The following is an 18,146-nucleotide window of genomic DNA, read 5'->3' on the forward strand; positions in this document are numbered from 1 at the left end:
AGCAAATATTTTGTAGAATCAAGGGATATGTCCACTAGTTATAAAACACATCAGTTAAGTTCAACATGCGAAAGAGTGAATCCAAGACCAGTACCCAAATACACATTTCAATATGCAAAGGAACTGCTTAAAAGGGTGACCGGCAGATAGAGTAAAATAGCATATACATAGTGGGCATTCGTTAACTATTCCCTAAATTAAATTGACAGTACTAGCTATATTGACAAAAGCCTACAGCTTCTTTTCCTCTTGGAAAGTCAATTTTAGCTTAGAATGATACACAGCAATTTTTATAAATGTTATGAGAAAAGGTTGTTTTAAAAATTACCCCTTGGCTAGGAAAAGAAAAATAAGAGTATTCAGGACATTGGTCAGGGATGTGATGGTCCAACCTGTATATTCAAGTTTTCCTACCCTGAACTCATGGTCAAAGCTTATGATTTGTACAAGTTGCTGAAATGAGCTCTAGAAACAAGATATTTCTTGGGGAAAAATTACAGAATGGCAGTGAAGGAAGATTTTCTGGTTTTGAATACTTTAGGCTATGCAGGAAGGGAAATTGTGTAGGTCCATTCTGGTGGCATCACTTTGGGATCTCAACATCTGAGTAGCTGCCTGCATGTGCAAATACATGAGATAATTGTTGCTTTTCCCAATTACCTTGACATGAATCACCACAGCAAGGGATTTTTTTAGAACCTGGATTTAAGTTAAAGGTCCCATTTAAAAAATAAGTAATCTGTATCCACTTTTTAAATAAACAGCTTCTGTTTGAAATCAAACATCTTTAAAGTGAATGGCATTATTATTATTGAACTATGATGCTCAGAGTGATTTCATAGTAAACAGATTTCTATTAAACAAACAAAATATTTACCGGTAGTAGAAAGTTGTTTCAGGGTTTATTATCATAATTAACTTATTTTTGTTTAAGAATCAACTTTGTAATTCTCTACATGAGCCACCTTAAAAGTTACTACCTAGGGACAGTTAAAGTTGTAGGTAAAGCATTGGAACATTAATAAGAGGTACTGGCAACACAGTCTCTTCTCTGAGGCCACATTGTATTAGAAAGAGCTGGCTGCTGGAAGGCCTACAAAACACTACATCCTGAATTTCAAAAGAAAGAGAAACATTTGCAGAGCAATGGACTGGCAGCGATTCCTGTAATTCACGAGATGGGAAGGAAAGAGCAAATTTAAACATGTCTCAAATCTGAGCTCATTAGACCCATCAGCTCACTTTCAGATACATCTCCTCCTCTTCAGCATTTTCAAGTGCATGATTTGAATGCCATTTTCATGAGGGAAGGGAAGTTAAAACCTGGAGATGTATGGCTTCTATGTGTAAAACAGCCATACTAAGGGCTCAGAATAGATTTTTTAAAAGCCAAAAATTTTACTAAGTGAATTTTTACTAATTATCTTTAGAACTTTTATTTAACACTTAAAAAGCAGCTTAACTTTCTATCAATAAGATGTCTCAAGAGGAAAGAGGCCAAGAGGAAACGAGCCTCATACTACTTCACTTACAATAAACACACTCGAAAAGACATGCAGTAGATGGATTTCTCCATTATGCAAAACCGGATGCATCACAACAAAATATGTGTTCACATAAGGAAAATACCATTTCTATCCTTTCTTGATATCATGCTTCTGGCATGCTAACATGTATTAACTCAACACTGAACTTCAACACAGCTTTGTTTTGTGATGCCCATTCTTGCCTGTTTGAGAAATTTCATTTATTCCACAAACATTCACTGAGTGGCTGCTATGTCCTAAGCATAGAACTAGACATTTGGAATAAAGAAATGTGCAAAATACAACTCCTGACCACAAGGATCTCACAGCTCACTGGGGGAACACGTATACCAACAACAGAAAGTGCCATAAAAGAGATAATAATAATTGTTGACATACTTAATTAAGAGCTTTACATTTACTACTTCATTTAATCATCACATTACTGTCATTTTGTAGGTGACGAATCTGGGGCTTTGAGAGAAGTGACTTGCCGAAGAACATTTAGTTTAAAATAGGAAGCCATGATCTAAACTCAGGTCTCCTGACATTGAAGCATATACTGTAAACCTTGATGCTACCTCTCTTCAAAGAACTGTGGAAACACAAAGAAAAGACCCCAGTGGGGGTAAGAAAATTAGGGAGGGGTGAGAAAGGAGATTTCGAAGATCTTTCACTTACACTGAGTCAGTAGAAGAATAAAGTAGTCAGGACCTGAGCAGTTTTATTATAAATTCTTCAGAAAAATAAGTTAGTTTGCCTAAGTAAACGCTGGAATTGCCCTAGATTTGTTTAGCTACCTGAAGATATAGTCATAAAGACATCCTCAAATAACGATGAACACTTACACTGTTTCTATTGAATGAAGCAAAATAAGATGTCAAGCTGAAGCAAAGCAGGAATGTCCTACATTTTAAAAATCGATAGAAGACAAACGTTTGTGAACGAGGAAACACTGATGATGAGAGGGTAGAAGTCCATCAGGGCCGCCTGCTGGGCTTGTGCAGATGGGCTTCCACTGGAACAGGTAAGCATCCAAGGTCTCCTGTGATGACACACCAAGGAGGCCCCCTCCCAATGAGGAAAGCCAATGGAGTACACTCCAGACCAACTTCCAGTTGTGAAGAAACATTTTAACAAATTACCCCATGTTCTTAATAACTAGATGAAAGCAACTTCATTGAATTCTTTTCTATACTACTTTGGCCTCACAGCAGCCCTGTGAGGTTTGAGTTTTTAAAGTATCCCTATTTTATAGACAATAAAAGGAGGTACACAGAAGTTAAAAGCATGAAGCTACGTAACAATAAAAGAATGGTAATGCATTTGTCACTTGAATCTTTCCAATCGAAAGTATCTGTCCTATGCCTCGTTGCCTCAAAATCATGTTCCCAATTCAATAAGCATAACCTAAGAGCTTACTCTACATAAATCATTAAGTCAGCTGTTTATGGGCAAAAAAATGGAAAACATATGCTCCCCACCCCTGAGGAACTCCCTATTTGAGTGTCTCTGCTAGAGAATTACCAAATCAATCCTTCAAAGTATGATAATGAATAATAATGAGCTAGTGCTGTGCTTCTCTAACTAGTGCAATGCCAGGTACAAGATAAGCTCCTTGGGGGATAAAAGGGAGTTCCATGGTGAAAAAGATTGGAAAATACTGTACAGCAAACATCTTAGTTGGAGGTTTGAAACATACATTAGCACATTAAAGGCGCTGATAAGTCTTGCAATATATAAACCTGTTTATCTTTGTTTACCTAATCCTTCTCAAACCAAGCTGAACTAATGTTCCATTGAATACACTTCGGGAAAAGCTGGCTTATGTATCCCCGCTTCTTACTGGAGCTGTTTTTGTATTTGTCAAAAATATCTTTCCCAAAGAACGGTAAAGGTGGGTATTGGAATATCCTCTGTGCTGCACAATGAGGGAGATGCTGGCAGATGATTCCTTTGCCGCCTCTCAAATCAGTTTCCATAGAAAGACACTTATTTTGTCTGAGTACAGGATATAATGTTAGGGGCCAGCTCAATTTCCTCTCTTCCTTTAGCCAATCACAAGTCAATCAAGCACATTATTTCTGGCAAGAGCTACATTGACTCACTTGGGTCTAAAAATAACTCTTGACCACATGTGGTATATCTAGATCCTTCTCCACAATCTAATGTCAATATTCACCAGTTGTAAGGTGCTACTCAGCTGTAACCATTGCCCACTAATTCACACTAATCTGGTATTAAAAGAGGCCATACGAAATAACCAAAACCCCACTGTTTTGGGTTTTTCTTTGAGTTGTATAGAAATTTTGCCAGCATTTAATGTTGCATCACGATATTTGGCAAATGCACATTGGCATTCATACGCTTTAAATGTGAACATATTTGGGGAGGAACAAGTCCAAAATAATCATTCCAGACTTTGAGAGAGGAAAATCTATGCCCTAAAGAATGTTTCTAAGATAACATTTTAGCTATAAATCAGATTTTCTCCCCAAGAGCAATCTTAAACTACACGTGAAAGAATTAGTGTTTTAAACAAACTAATCTTAACTCATGTTTAACCCTAGGAGGAGTGGTCTGGGAATACAGATTCCATTGCTTAGACATAAATTAATAAAGGCTTCTTTTATGAGTACTGCAATAATTGCTATGCATACCTAGGAGAGCATATATTTGGGTTTGAGAACATGAGTCCCTATGTGTAGAAACATTTTAAATGTATAAAATATAAGCAAACAGAAAGAAAAATGGGAAACATAATCAGGCTTGGCAGGTATCATACCTCATGGCAACATACCCAAGAGCAGAGACTCAATCTTAGCCAAGGCTCCATCCCAGCCCCATGTCTGGCGTCCAGATTCATAATGTGTGAGGAGATGAGACTGGGGCCAAGACCATGCACAGTTCTTCTGAGAATGGCTGAGACCCACCACCCTCCTCCAGTAGATTTGTGCAGGCCTCCAAAGTGATCAAAATGAAAACTGAGACCCAACGTCCAGCTGGTCAGGAATCAAGCGGACAGAATAGGTGTGGATATTCCTCCCTGACCAATTCCAAATAGAATTTTCTTTCCCTTTTGATGAATTCAAATGTGGAATATCAGAGAGAACTGATCACTTTCAGGAGATCAGTTCAAATTCAGCCCATGGCCTGGTACCAAACAAGTCTGATGATCACTTTTTTCTGCTCAGGAAGGGAGCTGGTGGGATCCAGGAACACCCTCTGTCCATAATCTGCAAATCTAACCACATCAACTTCTACCACAGGGAAAGACTTGATGTATATATGTTGTTTTGTTTTGGGAGAGTTTTTCTATTATGATAAATACTTAGACGTTAGCTATATTTTTTTAAAGTTCAGAAAAAGAATTTAGACTAAGAGGACTAACAAACCTGACACCTCTCTCTTGTTGGAAGATAAAATGAATATGGGCAACTTGATCAAAGTTTTAGTCAAGTAAATGAATTTGTTAAGCTAAATATTATTTCTGAATGGCTTCATCAGAAACATTATTTTAACCTTCCCCAAAACACTTATAATGTGAAAACAGCGAAGACAGTTGCCCTCTTTCAAAAGCAGGGGCTCTGCTAAAACATACATCTATATGAGCCACTGGAATTGGTAAATTTCACTAATCTGTACATTCCTGCCTTCTTGTCATCTATTCTTCAATAACCAAATGCCCTGACCTAACGTTCGCAGTCTCCTTTCTCTGGGCCTCCCACTCCCTTCTTGCAGCACTGACCACCTTTACACTGTCCTCCAACCTCCCAATTCTCAATCCCCCACAGGGCAAGGACCATCCTGTGTACCACTGTACAGCCCATACGACTTGCCTCATCTAGAGTGTGTGGGTGGTTCAAAACACACTGATTGCATCCATTTCTATCGCAAAATAAGTATGGAAATTCCCTTCTCATTTCTTAAAGTATTTTAATCTAAAAATGAATATGAAGGCCATTTAAGAATGGTGAATACTTTCCTTCATTCAAAACTTCCTAAAAATTCCCACAAGTGCTATCAAACTCATATACTGACCAGATCTCTGCATTCACTAGTGTTAAAAACAAGACAATAGGCCCCAAATGGAGTCACTTATGCTAAGTCCCACATCACCAAACTTAATTACAGTTTTGGCTCTCCCAGAAATGGAATCTTAAACCAGTCAATCAGGAACCCTGTGATCAGCACAAGTGAGGTAATCAAGGACCCCTGCCATCCCCTAAAAGAAAGTAACCTTGTGATAACCAACCCATTTTTTGCCTAGTGTTAACTTCCTTGTTCCTGCTCCCTTCTGCCTGTAAAAGTCTTTCATTTTGTACAGATCTTAGAACACCTTTCTATCTGCTAGACTGACTGATGTTTAATTCATGAACCACTGAATAAAGTCAATAAGATCTTTAATATTTACCCAGTTGAATTTTTTTTAACACTAGTTCCCTGAAGATTTCCAACCTGCCCATCTCCTCTAAAAAGGTGGTGGAGGGGGAAATCACCCTGTGGTTTTTTAGTGTTTGCTCATAATAGTTTACTTCAACCTTTAAAAATACAATGCATAGACATTTTGTATTCTATTTCTTAAGTAATACCATGAACTTAGTTTCCCTCATTTAACAAGGACTTATAAAGCATGTAATGTAAACGTTTCTTTGTCCACCTTCTTAAAATGAATTTAATTGGTGTATTCTGTGTTTAAAAGGAAGAAAACATTGAAGGCATTGTGTTATTCAGCAAATGACTGATTCATTTTTTCCCTAATGTGACCTGAGTGTCCACTATGTGCCAGACCCGGCCTGGGTGCTGGAGACACAGCCCTACCTCATGGAGCCTGAAGTCTGAGAGGGATCTGCAGATCTTGACAGACTACACATTCCAGATATTTAAGCAAAAAAATTATGGTTTTCATTTTCAAAAGCATATCGCATTCTAACAGTAATATTGCTTAACAATTTTGTTTCTAAACTTGAAGACAACAAAAAGTTAACATTCGCTTTCATATAATCTCTCTGAAGAAACAATTAACTAAATGTGAGGAACAATCTACAACAGAATAACCAAAGGTTCTAATTAAGTAGACAGGAGAATCACAAATATTTAGATTCTCTTCATCTAAGCCTAGGATGTCTTGGCTTTGATTATCTGAAATAACTGAAAATGAGTTGTCACATTAAAAATTTTTCTTTATCTTTAGATATAAACACGAAAATAATTTTCCAAATTTCCAATTCTACATGCTGAATCCTGCTAGAGAGCATTACCGAAAATGTTTTCTAGGATCTGATTTTAGGGTTTTGACTGCAAAATTATACAAACCTTTTTGTTTACATTATTTGAAGATAAGAGATATTTTCCATTTGAAGATTTATTATTTATCAACCCATACTCTTTCCATTTGAAGATCAAAGTGTCTCCATGGATCACCTATTTTCATCCCTTCTCAGTATGGTTCTTAAATATCATTATAAAACTATCTTGGCCCTACATTGAGAATTTTTACCTGTTTTCTTGCTTTCTTTGTCATTAAAAAAAAAAAACAAGCATCCCATGCTAATGTCATTAGCCCAGATAACTTCAACAGTACCTTTACGATCATAAGACATAAGACCAGGCCTTAAGAGTTATATCATTTCCAAAAAGCAATGAAAAAGAAGCACCAAGAACATTTTTTAAAATACCTCTTTATTAATACCAAATGCATAACATTTAACATAAGTTAAAACGTGCCCTAACACACTCAGGAGGAAGATGCATAAGATGGCCATATGGAAACATCTGTTGGAATAAAATCCTGGTCACAAACTACTCATCTCCAAGGGCTAGAGCAGAGAAAATGGAATACTCCTTTTTCCTTAGAAAAACTGTGTGCAGTTTCAAGATCGGAATGCCTGCCAGAGAACACTTTCTCACCCTCTACCACCCAGTGTCGCCAAGATCCTTAACATTCCCTGAGCATCCCAGCAGCGCATGTACCTAATGCGCACATACAGGTAGAGGTGGGTACGTAGAGCCATCAGGACCAATAAACTGGAAATTAGGAAACAAATGATAATTGACTTTTCCTCATTTCCTCCAAGTTCCTGCCTTCTGCACCTTATCGTTCTACTCCTGTTTGCAAGGAAGGGCGACCTCCTTGCAGAGGCCTCGAAGTTATTCCCTGCGGTCTTCGGTACAGCGAAGTGGGGGTGACAGCGGGTTTGCAGGCGCGCAGATTTGCTCGCTGCGCTCCTACCTCCATCCGCCGCAGCCCCTCGGGCCTGTGCTCACGCAAGGAGGGACCTCGAGGCTGGGGAGGGCGGCCGGCCGAGACTAGGAGAGGGCAATCCCCATCGCCATCCCTCCCTCCACGTCCCATCTTCCACCCCGGGCGCCCCTCTCCCTCCTCCCCCACCGCCAGCCCACCCCGCGCGGCGCCCTTACCCGGCTCGTGGACGCCGGGGCTGTCGGACAGCTCGAGCACCAGCAGCTCGCGGCCCTCGAAGCTGCGCCCCACCGTGTAGATCCTGCTGACCGCGGCGCACTGCAGCCACACGGACACCAGCGCCTCGCGCAGCTCGGGGTAGCGGTGGTACTCGAAGGGGATGCCGTCCTCCTGAGGCCGCCGGCGCCGCCTCGCGCCCGCCGGGGGCCCTCCGGACCCCCGGGCCTCGGCGCCCAGCAGCCACGCACAGGCCGCCAGCGCCCCGCACAGCGCCAGCAGCGCGCGGCCCCCTCGCCCGGCCATCGCGCCACGCGTCTCCCGTGCGGCCTCCTGTGTGCCCGGCGCCTCGGGGCGCACAGCCCGCGGGTCCCCTTGCCTCGCCTCCCGGCGGCCTGGAGACGGCAGCGGAGGGAAGACGCGAGCAGCGAGCGTGGAGCCCGAGCGGAGCGCAGGATGCACCGCCGCCAAGCGCGGGACGCAGGGGAGGCGGCGCGGAGCCGGGCGGGGCGCGCGGGCGCGCGGGCGCGCGGGCGGGGCGGGGCGGGGCGGCGCCGCGGGCCGGATTTGCGGATAATCGGGGGCAGCTGCGCGATTTGCGGGCTCGGAGCTACGTCACAGCCAAATGGCGCCGGAACGACCCAGGTGGGATGACAGCTAAGGTTGGGTGTGGATATGTTGCTGTCATTGAGAGACCCGTGACACTGCCTGTGGAAAAAACACTCTGGGATTGTTAGTGCAGACTTTTAATGTGCCATCAATTCCAAGCCGACCAGGTTTCCATCTTGATGCTCCAAAAACTAGAGAATATTGCAGAAAAAAAGAAATGCAAAAGAAGTATTGGCAGCCGCTTGCCTTCTCCCCGTGATGTGTCTTTAATAACTGTACTGATAGTCCAAACACAAACCCACGGGTTGGATGTTCGTTGGTTGCAAGGTCTGGCTGGAAAACAGAACACAATGCACTGTGATTCAGAGGTTTAAGAGACTAAAAATGCATTCTATCAATTTGCAGATACTGTCTTTAATTGTATTTATGCACATTCCTGGATTCTTGGGGTGCGGGCGCACAAGTGAGATAATGTTATCTGCCAGTGCCTATGCCAACCCCCTTCTCTAACTCCTGTGGGGAAAACAGAGTGCAGCTGGGGAGCGCCGGACAAGGGATTTAGTTTGATATTAAGGTTAAATCTTTCCAGAACAGCTTATCTGGGTGGTTCAGGCTCAGGGTCTCCTACCTGGTTGAAACTAAGATGTTGGCCAGGAGTGCAGTCATCTAAAGGCTTGATTGGGGCTGGAGAGTCTTCATCCAAGAAAAAAATAAAAGATCAAATCCTGTTATAGAAAGAAAACTCTGATGGTGAAAGATAAGATCTCCATTCCCCTCCCATAATTATTGCAAAAATACAAAATCATTTACAGCTTTAAATACCCAGCCTTTACACAGGATTTGTAGTCCTGGAACAACTCTGGAGCAAATGTTATTCTGAAGAGGTTGCCATTTGGATTAAAAAATAGCACAAATCTAAATAAATAAATAATCCATTGGGTATTTCAAGCAAACAGTAAAACTGGACATCATGTGGGTGATTTTTCATGTTAGACATTTTTTTTCTTAACTTACTCTTTCTCCACCTGTCTAACAGTGCAGTGCACTGAATAAAAACTTTCTCCTGGAAAAGAATCCAGATATTTAAATGATTTTATTGGATAAAAAAAAAAAATGCTGCTGGAGAGGTTGGTTTCAAAACCCTCTGACTGTCTACATTTCCCACAGCAACATGGATCTTCTTTTTTGGATTTTTTTGGGAAAAGCTGCCACTGTAAAGACATGCCACTCAGTAGAATTTGGACCCCACCATGATCCTTGTCAATGTAGGCAGAGCTAAGAACCATATATTTTTCTCTATGACCAGTCTGAGTTTGATTACATGGTCCAGAAGTTTGAAACCAGAGTTATACTTAGATTTCTAAAATCATGCCCAAAAGAGCAACCTTGGAAACCTAGAAAGAGAAAACAGCGTAGCCAAAACCAGTAACTTCAGAAGTAGAAGGTTAGGATTTTCATGTTAGCAATTTAAGGTAACCACACTGATTTGAGGCAAGGTGGGCCATATACTGGTAATGACACACATAAACAACATATGATTCAGTGAAGTCTTGTGTTGCCCTTAAGCTTCTCTTCAAACAAAGGGTGTGTTTTCTATTTTCTCCCAAATCTCAGTTTTATGGATTTCTTTTTAAACTTTTTTTGTAAATGGGTGGAATCCCACCAGCTCTGTGGCCTCACTTGAGGGGGATTTTTTTGAATCTTAGAAGTTTGTTTTCTTTAGCTATAAAATGAAAGATTTGGATTTATTCGAGTGCAGCCGGGTCATCTAGAGAATTTGTAAAGTATGCAGATTCCCAAGCCCCCACCAATGCAGAAAGTCTGCGATGGCTTTCAGGTGTTAACAAGGTTCCAGGTTTTAAGAAGAATACCAGATATTTCTGATTTTGATGTTTGGTTGACAAACATACTTCAACAAAGTGTTTGTTCTATGGGTTTTCTGAAGTCTTTTCAAATCTCAAATGCTGTGATCCTGGAAGTTTTCTTTTTGAGAAAAGTTCCTGCTCACCAAAGCTCTGGGACACACCACATACACCAAGGAATCAGTTCAAAGGAATTAAAACTTCGTCTTTGAATTTCTGGGCAATTTTAGGTGTAGGACAGCTTCACTGGAGCATAATTACTTTTGTGGTTTCATAAGCAATTATGTAAAAGTTTACATACCCATCCCGATTGCTAGATAGAAAATCTTGCATGCTAACTGTCTAATGTGTTTGACCCTGTGTACCCATAGTTAAATCTAGTGTGCACCCACACTTTAAATCATGCACATGCATGCACACGCATGCAAGGAAGAAAGAGATCTGTTTTTTGTGTTATTTCTGAACATCTGTATGAGCATATTTAAGCTCCACAAACCTTCACTTCCTGCATCACCTCCACTATTTTCAAACCCAGAAACTGTCTCTTCCTATATCCCAAACCCTGTATTCCCTCCTTCCAAAGCCATGTCTAAAACTCATCTAGGGCTTCCCTGGTGGCGCAGTGGTTAAGAATCCACCTGCCAATGCAGGGGACACGGGTTCGAGCCCTGGTCTGGGAAGATCCCACATGCGGGGGAGCAACTGGGCCCGTGAGCCACAGCTGCTGAGCCTGCGCTCTGGAGCCCGCGCACCACATCTACTGAAGCCCGTGTGCTCTGGAGCCCGTGCTCCACAGCGAGAGAGGCCACAGCAATGAGAAGCCCACGCTCGCTGCAACTAGAGAAAGCCGTGCACAGCAATGAAGATCCAACACAGCCAAAAATAATAATAAATAAATTAAAATAAATAAATTTTTTAAAAGTTCATATATGCGTTAAAAAATAATAATAATAAAAAAAATAAAACTCATCTAGTCCACAAAGGTTCTGTAAACACATAGCTTTATATCCTTTTAGTGGTGTGCTGGTAAATGTTTGACATTCAGCTCTCCGTGGGTGGTAAAACCTGATTTAGAGTGTTTACTGATTTCTGTGGTATTAATATTCCCACCGTGGCTGATTCCAAATTGCCGATGTGACATCACTGATCACAGCGTTGAGGAGAGGCACACAGCACACTTTTATACAAATTCTTTACACTCCTTCCTTTCAAGAGGGGGAGCTTAATTCCCTTCTACTTGAGTTTAGGCAGGACTTAGTGACTCGCTTCTAATGAACATAATATGGCAGAACTGATGGGATATATCTACTAAAATTAGGTTGTGACAAAACTCTCTCTCCCCCTCTTTCTCATATCACTTGTCCTGGGCAAGTTGTCTGCCATGTTGTGGAGATGCACACAGCAAGGACTGGGAAGGCCTCTGTGGAAGCCTGAGAGGGACCTGCGTCTGCAGCCCAGCGGCTGTGAGTTACTGAGGGCTGTCAACAGCCACAGAGCAGATCCTTCAGCCCCAGGCAAGTCTGGGAGGGCTGCTTGACTGACAGCTTGACTCTAGCCTCCTTACAGACCCTGAGGCAGAACCACCAGCGAGGCAGCAAAAGGTTCCCAACCTACAGAAACTGTTAGAGAATAAATGTGTGTTGTTTCAAGCTGCAGAGGCTGGGGATAAGTAATACATACAGCATCTCTCCTGTACAGGTACAACAGATACAAAAAACCTCGAGAGCACAGAGGATGATAAAATATAGCAGCATAATGAACAAGTGGTGGGTTTTGAGTATTTATTCCCTTTTTCTTCATATAATTTATTTAATTACAAGTTTATATAATTTATTTTTTATAAATAATGGCTGTGTTTAACAAGTGACTCATAAGATTCCTTTAATTTTAACAATTGGCTCTTGCAAGTGTCAACCAAGAAACGCACAAGGCTGCAAATAAGAAAAGAGTTTATTTGGGGGTCTTAGGAATTGCAATACTGGAGACACAGATTCAGATAAAACCGAGTGTTCCAAGGAAGAGAAAGAGTCAGGGGCTTATAAAGGCAAAAGCCACAAGGTTGTTAAAGTTGTCTGGCAAGAATCATGATTGACCCTGGTGCAAGAAGGAGATGTTTAGCGTAAGGGTCCAATAAGCGTCTCTAGTTTCTGGAACATTGGGCAGATGTTCTGCATTCCCGCGTTAAGAGAATAAGTGGTCAAAAGGTCAGATTTCATCCGGAATCACTTCCTCGGTGGCCTTGAGGCTTCGTATCAGAGCTCTCTTAGCAGTCCCGCCTGCATTTGATTTTCCTTCCACAGAAGCTGGTATGACCGGCTCCAGCAAATCTCTCTTCTTCCCTCTCCAGGCCCCATTCCTCACTCAGCAGTATCCCTTTCTGGCTGGCCCTCCTCTCTGGCCCCCCGGAGAGGCCATGTTGCGTTGAACTTCAGGGTTCATGAACCTGCTACATCAGAATCACCTGGTGAGCATGGCCACATTCCAGACCGGTTGAAGGCTCAGTAGTTGTGGCTTGCGGGCTCTAGAGCGCAGGCTCAGTAGTTGTGGTGCACAGGCTTAGTTGCTCTGCGGCATGTGGGATCTTCCCGGACCAGGGCTCAAACCCGTATCCCCTGCATCGGCAGGCAGATTCTTAATCACTGCACCACCAGGAAAGTCCAGGAAACACTTGAATTTTATAAATGGAATTAGGTATGAACGAAAAAACAGTGAAGGACTGAGGAAAAGATAAAAATCTTTAAAGATTCTGCTCTTAGATTTGTTCAAAACCTGTCACTGTAAAGAAACTGTAGCAGTAGAAAACACATTGTGGGGAGAAGGCCTCATTCCAACAACCAACAACCAACTGATGGATGAGTGAACACATGTTTTAAGTTTAAATAAATTAATTAAAGTGTGCTTTGTGCTTCTTTTTTTACGATTCTCTTCTTTAGTTGATTTTTTTTCCATTAACCACCTACTGCATATTCTAGTTGTATCAGCCGAGAGGGTGGATACCATAGCAGACAGGTAACAGCCAAAGGCACTCTGAACCCGCTGCATGAATCAGCAGGACAAAACTCCATGTATAGGTATCACAGCCTGAAACCTAATTACCAACTCAAATTAAATATGGTTTATCACTGTTATTCTACAGCTCTGCCTTGTACCAATTCCTCCGTATCCCAGTGGCCACCCCGGTATTACTGACCTCCCAGCAGCACTGCCCAACAAAAATATATTTTGAGCCATATATGTAATTTGGGGCTTCCTAGTAGCCATGTTGTTAAAAAAAAGTAAAAAGGAAGAGGGGAAATTAATTTTAATAGTAAAATTTTTAACCCAATATATTCCAACTATTATCATTTCAACTTGTAAACAATAGAAATGTATTAATGAAATACTTTTTTCATACTAAGTCTTCAAAATCTGTTGTGTAAGTCACATCACAGCACATCAGCACAATTCAGACTAGCCATATTTCCAGAGCCCCCTGGCCACAAGTGGCCGGTGACAGCTGTATTGGACAGTTGAGATATACTGCTGTTCTTATATTCCTATCTTCTAAAGTTATTCCTCCTGCTTTCTCTTCCCAGTTAATGCCTTAGTCCAGGCTCTGGTTATTTCTTGCCTGGACTATGGCAACATGCTCCCCTGAAGATTATTCCTCTCATCACCGGTTAATCTCAGTTTCTAATCTTGCTGCCAAAACCACCTTCTCCATCATTCACCTTGATTATGCCATCCACCATCCCGTCCTGTCCATCACTCAGTGATCAAAGCCAAAGCCGTGGTCCTCTTCCTCGGAGAATTTCCTTAGAGAGCCTTAGGAAAGCTCACTTCCTTCCTGCGCCCCCTCCTGCTTCTTTCACTACCACACTTTCTCTCTCAAATTCCTGCACCGTCATCCCCCAAGCCACAACATAGTTACACCTACCCCATCCTTACCCTGTGCCGTCCTTCCCCCTCCCCAGGCCAGCCTTAATCCCCAACCCCACTCCTGCCCCACGTCCCCACCAGGCAGGCTTCCTCTCTCCTGAAACTGCACCTCTTTGCTCTCCTTGCATTTCCCTTTGGTCAACCCTCTTCTCTCCTCTGGGAAAAACCTGAAATTCTCATTTGAGTTTCCTTTCCCCATTAGTTATCATCCAAACACCTCAACTTTCTCAGAGCTCATTCCCCTCCCACTCGACTTCTACTCTGTGGGTTCTACCCACCCAACCAGACTTAACGTCCTCTGGCCTTGCCTGGGCTTCCTTAAGCCCACACTCGGCCTATAGTTCTGCTCCCTCTTCACGTGCTCTGTCTGGGTGACCTTATCCGTGTTCATGGTGTCAAGTATCACCTCTCTGTTGCCCTGTTTGTAGCTCCTAAGATTGAGTCCTATATCCATTCCCTCCCACTGAGAGACAGAGACTGGCCTGCTTGTGTGTTTGCCTCCACAGCCCAGCACAATGACAGCCACGGCCACTGGGGCTCAGGATGCTTGCCATGAGTGGATGAACTACTACTGCCACCATCTACCTTCTACCTTTGGCACTCAGACTTATGCCTGTGTTTTTAATGCTCTGCTCACTCTGCAAACTCCTGGGCTCTTACATTCTCCTGCAGGATCCCTTCCTAGGTGTGACACAGCCAGTTCAGTTCCCTCTGCACTCATCAACCATATTTACCAAGTTGCTTGCATGTAACAAGTCGTTTGCTAATGTTCTCATTTTATCTAATGTAGTTCCTATTTCTGTCTTCATTATTATTTTCCATGTTGTCAGTTTACGTCTACCACATCACAAATACAATATTCAGAAGAGAAAGCTGGAGTTTTCTATGATGTTCTTACCTTTGGAAACCAAATTACTGAAATGAAAATCAAATTGCCAATTTCCATCAGGTAAACCCCTCAAAGAACGATTGGTTTTCCCTTCAGCTGCTGGAAGCCAACCAACATAAATAATACATGACAACTTCATATGTAGGACGCTAACTTTATGGAGCTCAGGAGTATTAAGCATTATGCAGATGTACAAAGAAGTACTGAAATCCCTCATTATAAACAATAACCATACCTTATCTACTATGTGACTCATCAATCCATAAGATTTCTTGTACCTTTTTAAATCTCAAATGTCCAAGAAAGAAAACTATTCACCTCTTTGTTTTATACAACATACAAGATGTCAAAGTGAAACTGTCTCTTATCTGTGGAAGCTACCCAGTTCCCTGTAAGCTCAAAATTATAAATGTAAGTAAACATAGTTGTGTCCACACATATGAGTTAAAGTGTCTTCTGCCTTGGCCAACATTTTGGAAGCCTCTGCTTCTAGAGGGACTGACCAAGGTGCTAATGAGGTCGAAATTGAGGCTGACTGATGACTCCTGTATAGAGAGAAAAATGAGCAAGTCAACAAGCAAATCTCTCACTCATTACCAGGACTGCACCCTTAATTTCAGAGAAGCTCCGTGGATGACAACAAATCCAACCCCTCTGAAGGAATGACGTACATCATCCTGCAAGTGGGTGAGCAGTCAGTTACAGCACTATTTGTGGGAAAAAAAAAAAAAGAAAAAAGAAAAAAATACAGCATATTCATCAAGTGGACGCTCAAACACTATTCATGGACAACTATGACTTTAACACGGTACAATCACAGTCATTGCCATTGTGCACTTTGGTATGGATTGATGAAAGTCTTTGAAGTTAAATCAGGCTTCTCCCACCCCCCAAACATAAGACTGGGGTTGGCCCTTTTGTTGAAAAGTAACTCATAGGTTGAGTCTTGCTCCAAGTTAAAGAAGAAGAAGGTTTGTTTTGCTTCCCACTTGGTTGCGTGATTTACTCCAGGGCTCTGCAACCAGAGAGGGAGAGGGCAGACTCTAATACACTGAGAGATGAGGGGCCAGGAGGTCTGGAGTGGTGGCTGCCCAGCAGGTCCTGTGGGCCTGCCCGTCACGCCTTCTCATGAGTAACTTAGTGACTGTCTCCTTTAGGGTGAACCCCATGGTGAAAGGAATAGACTGTAGCTGAGAACCTAGGTGGGATTTGTTTGAGAGAGGAAGAGTGGGAGGGTGGGGAGCGGGAAAGGAGAGAAATAGTGAAAGAGAGGGAGGAGGAAGAGGAGGAAAAAAAAAGAGGAAGAGGGAAAGAAAACAAGCAAAAGTAAGGCAGTTGAAAACCTGGTAATCTCTCTATTCAAGGAACTTAATAAACTTCATCTACTTTGGTGTGATAACCATGGGAAATTTGGAAGATTAGTCCTAAGTCAAACTGAGGAATCTCTGTATCTTATTTGCAATACACAGTAGCATAACAACAACAACAAATAAAAACTGGAACATTTACAAAGTGTTTCCCCTGCATTTTCTAACTTGATTCTCACAATGACCTCATTTCATTATCCACATTTTACAGACAAGGCACCTGAATTTATGGAGGATAAATTCTAAAGCAAGGATACACTGGGTCAAAGAGAAATATTATTAACTCAAAGATATATTTTAAAATTACTCCTTCATTTAATCTTTTGGATCTTTTTGATTGTATTTTAGGAAAACATACTATAAATCTAGAGTCTTAACATGTTACTAGGAGCCAAGAATGAATTGCATTTCTGTGTTCTCCTCTCTGGCCGTGAAGAAATTGTTGCTGCACCTTTACCAACTATAAACTGTGATATGTCTTTCACAACTATAAAATGTGGTGATGGTGTTCATCAGATTTAACTTAAAATGATATACTTTGCTATTTAAAACAAGATTCCAAAAATGGAGTAAAAAAGATAATATAAAAACTTATAAAATATTATGCTAGACCCTAGTAGCTAGAGGAATGTATTACTTTATAGGCCTTAATTTTTCCACTAATATTATACACTCACGTTTGGGAATGACGTGACCAAAATAAAAATCAAATGCCATGCTCTTATCAGACAAATATCACAAAGGATGACCGTTTTTCTCTTTAGCTACAATGTTTATGTTGACCATCTTACAAATTTTTAAATATTACAAATTAACCAGTCTTGTAAATAAATAAGATCTTTATTTATGGTGTGACTTAAGTTGCTCAGGAATCTACAGTGGTAACTCTAAACATTGCCCAGGTGTGCATGGCACATCCCTCCCTCATCTCCTCTCCCCCATCACCTCTCCCCTCCCCCTCCCTCTCCCATCTCCTCCCTCCCATCTCCTCTCCTAGGTCTCCCAGGCACCCCTGTTACCACCTGTCAAGTCTTCAGGCCTATTTCCCTCTTCACACTCATCACAAGGTGATGTTTCTTTACTTGTGTTGTCTCTTTTCCCTTGAGAAGGTGAGCAACTTAATGGTAGGCTCCTACCACCAGAGTCTAACTCATAAAAAAGATAATAAATATTTGTTGAAAAATGAGACATGTCCTAACATTTTCACTTAAGTCCACAAGAACTTTGTGCCTTTTAAACTTTAAAGGTTTCATGGAAATAACCAAGTTACCTCTAAAAGAAGAGTATCATTTCTAATAGTCTCAATATCTAAAATCTTTGACCTAAGCACTGTACTAATTATTGGCTTTAATCTTCCAGCATCTTACCACATTTTCCAGATCAGAAGACTAAGGTTTAGAGAGGTTAAATAATTAGTACAAGTTTATGAATAGGAAGTGATGAGAGCAAGATGGTAGAGAAACATGGCTTTATTTCCATGGAGTACTGTAGGGCTTTAAATTCACCCGTTCATCCAACAAACTTTTATTTAGAACCAGGTACTTGGTAGTTACTTGG

The 18,146-nt window shown here is 41.6% G+C and overlaps 1 protein-coding gene across 1 annotated transcript in view; it reads right to left on the reverse strand.

Annotated features, from left to right (window-relative positions):
* Positions 1 to 8,442, reverse strand: part of CPE (carboxypeptidase E) — a 109,246-nt gene extending 100,804 nt beyond the window's left edge. The window contains exon 1 of the mRNA XM_068542661.1: positions 7,947 to 8,442. Within this exon, the coding sequence (XP_068398762.1) occupies positions 7,947 to 8,250 (304 nt within the window). The 5' untranslated portion in view covers positions 8,251 to 8,442. The remainder of the gene's footprint in view (positions 1 to 7,946) is intronic.
* Between the last annotated feature and the right edge of the window lie 9,704 nt (positions 8,443 to 18,146).

This window comes from Eschrichtius robustus, chromosome 4, assembly GCF_028021215.1.
Source record: "Eschrichtius robustus isolate mEscRob2 chromosome 4, mEscRob2.pri, whole genome shotgun sequence".
NCBI classification, from domain to species: Eukaryota; Metazoa; Chordata; class Mammalia; order Artiodactyla; family Eschrichtiidae; genus Eschrichtius; species Eschrichtius robustus.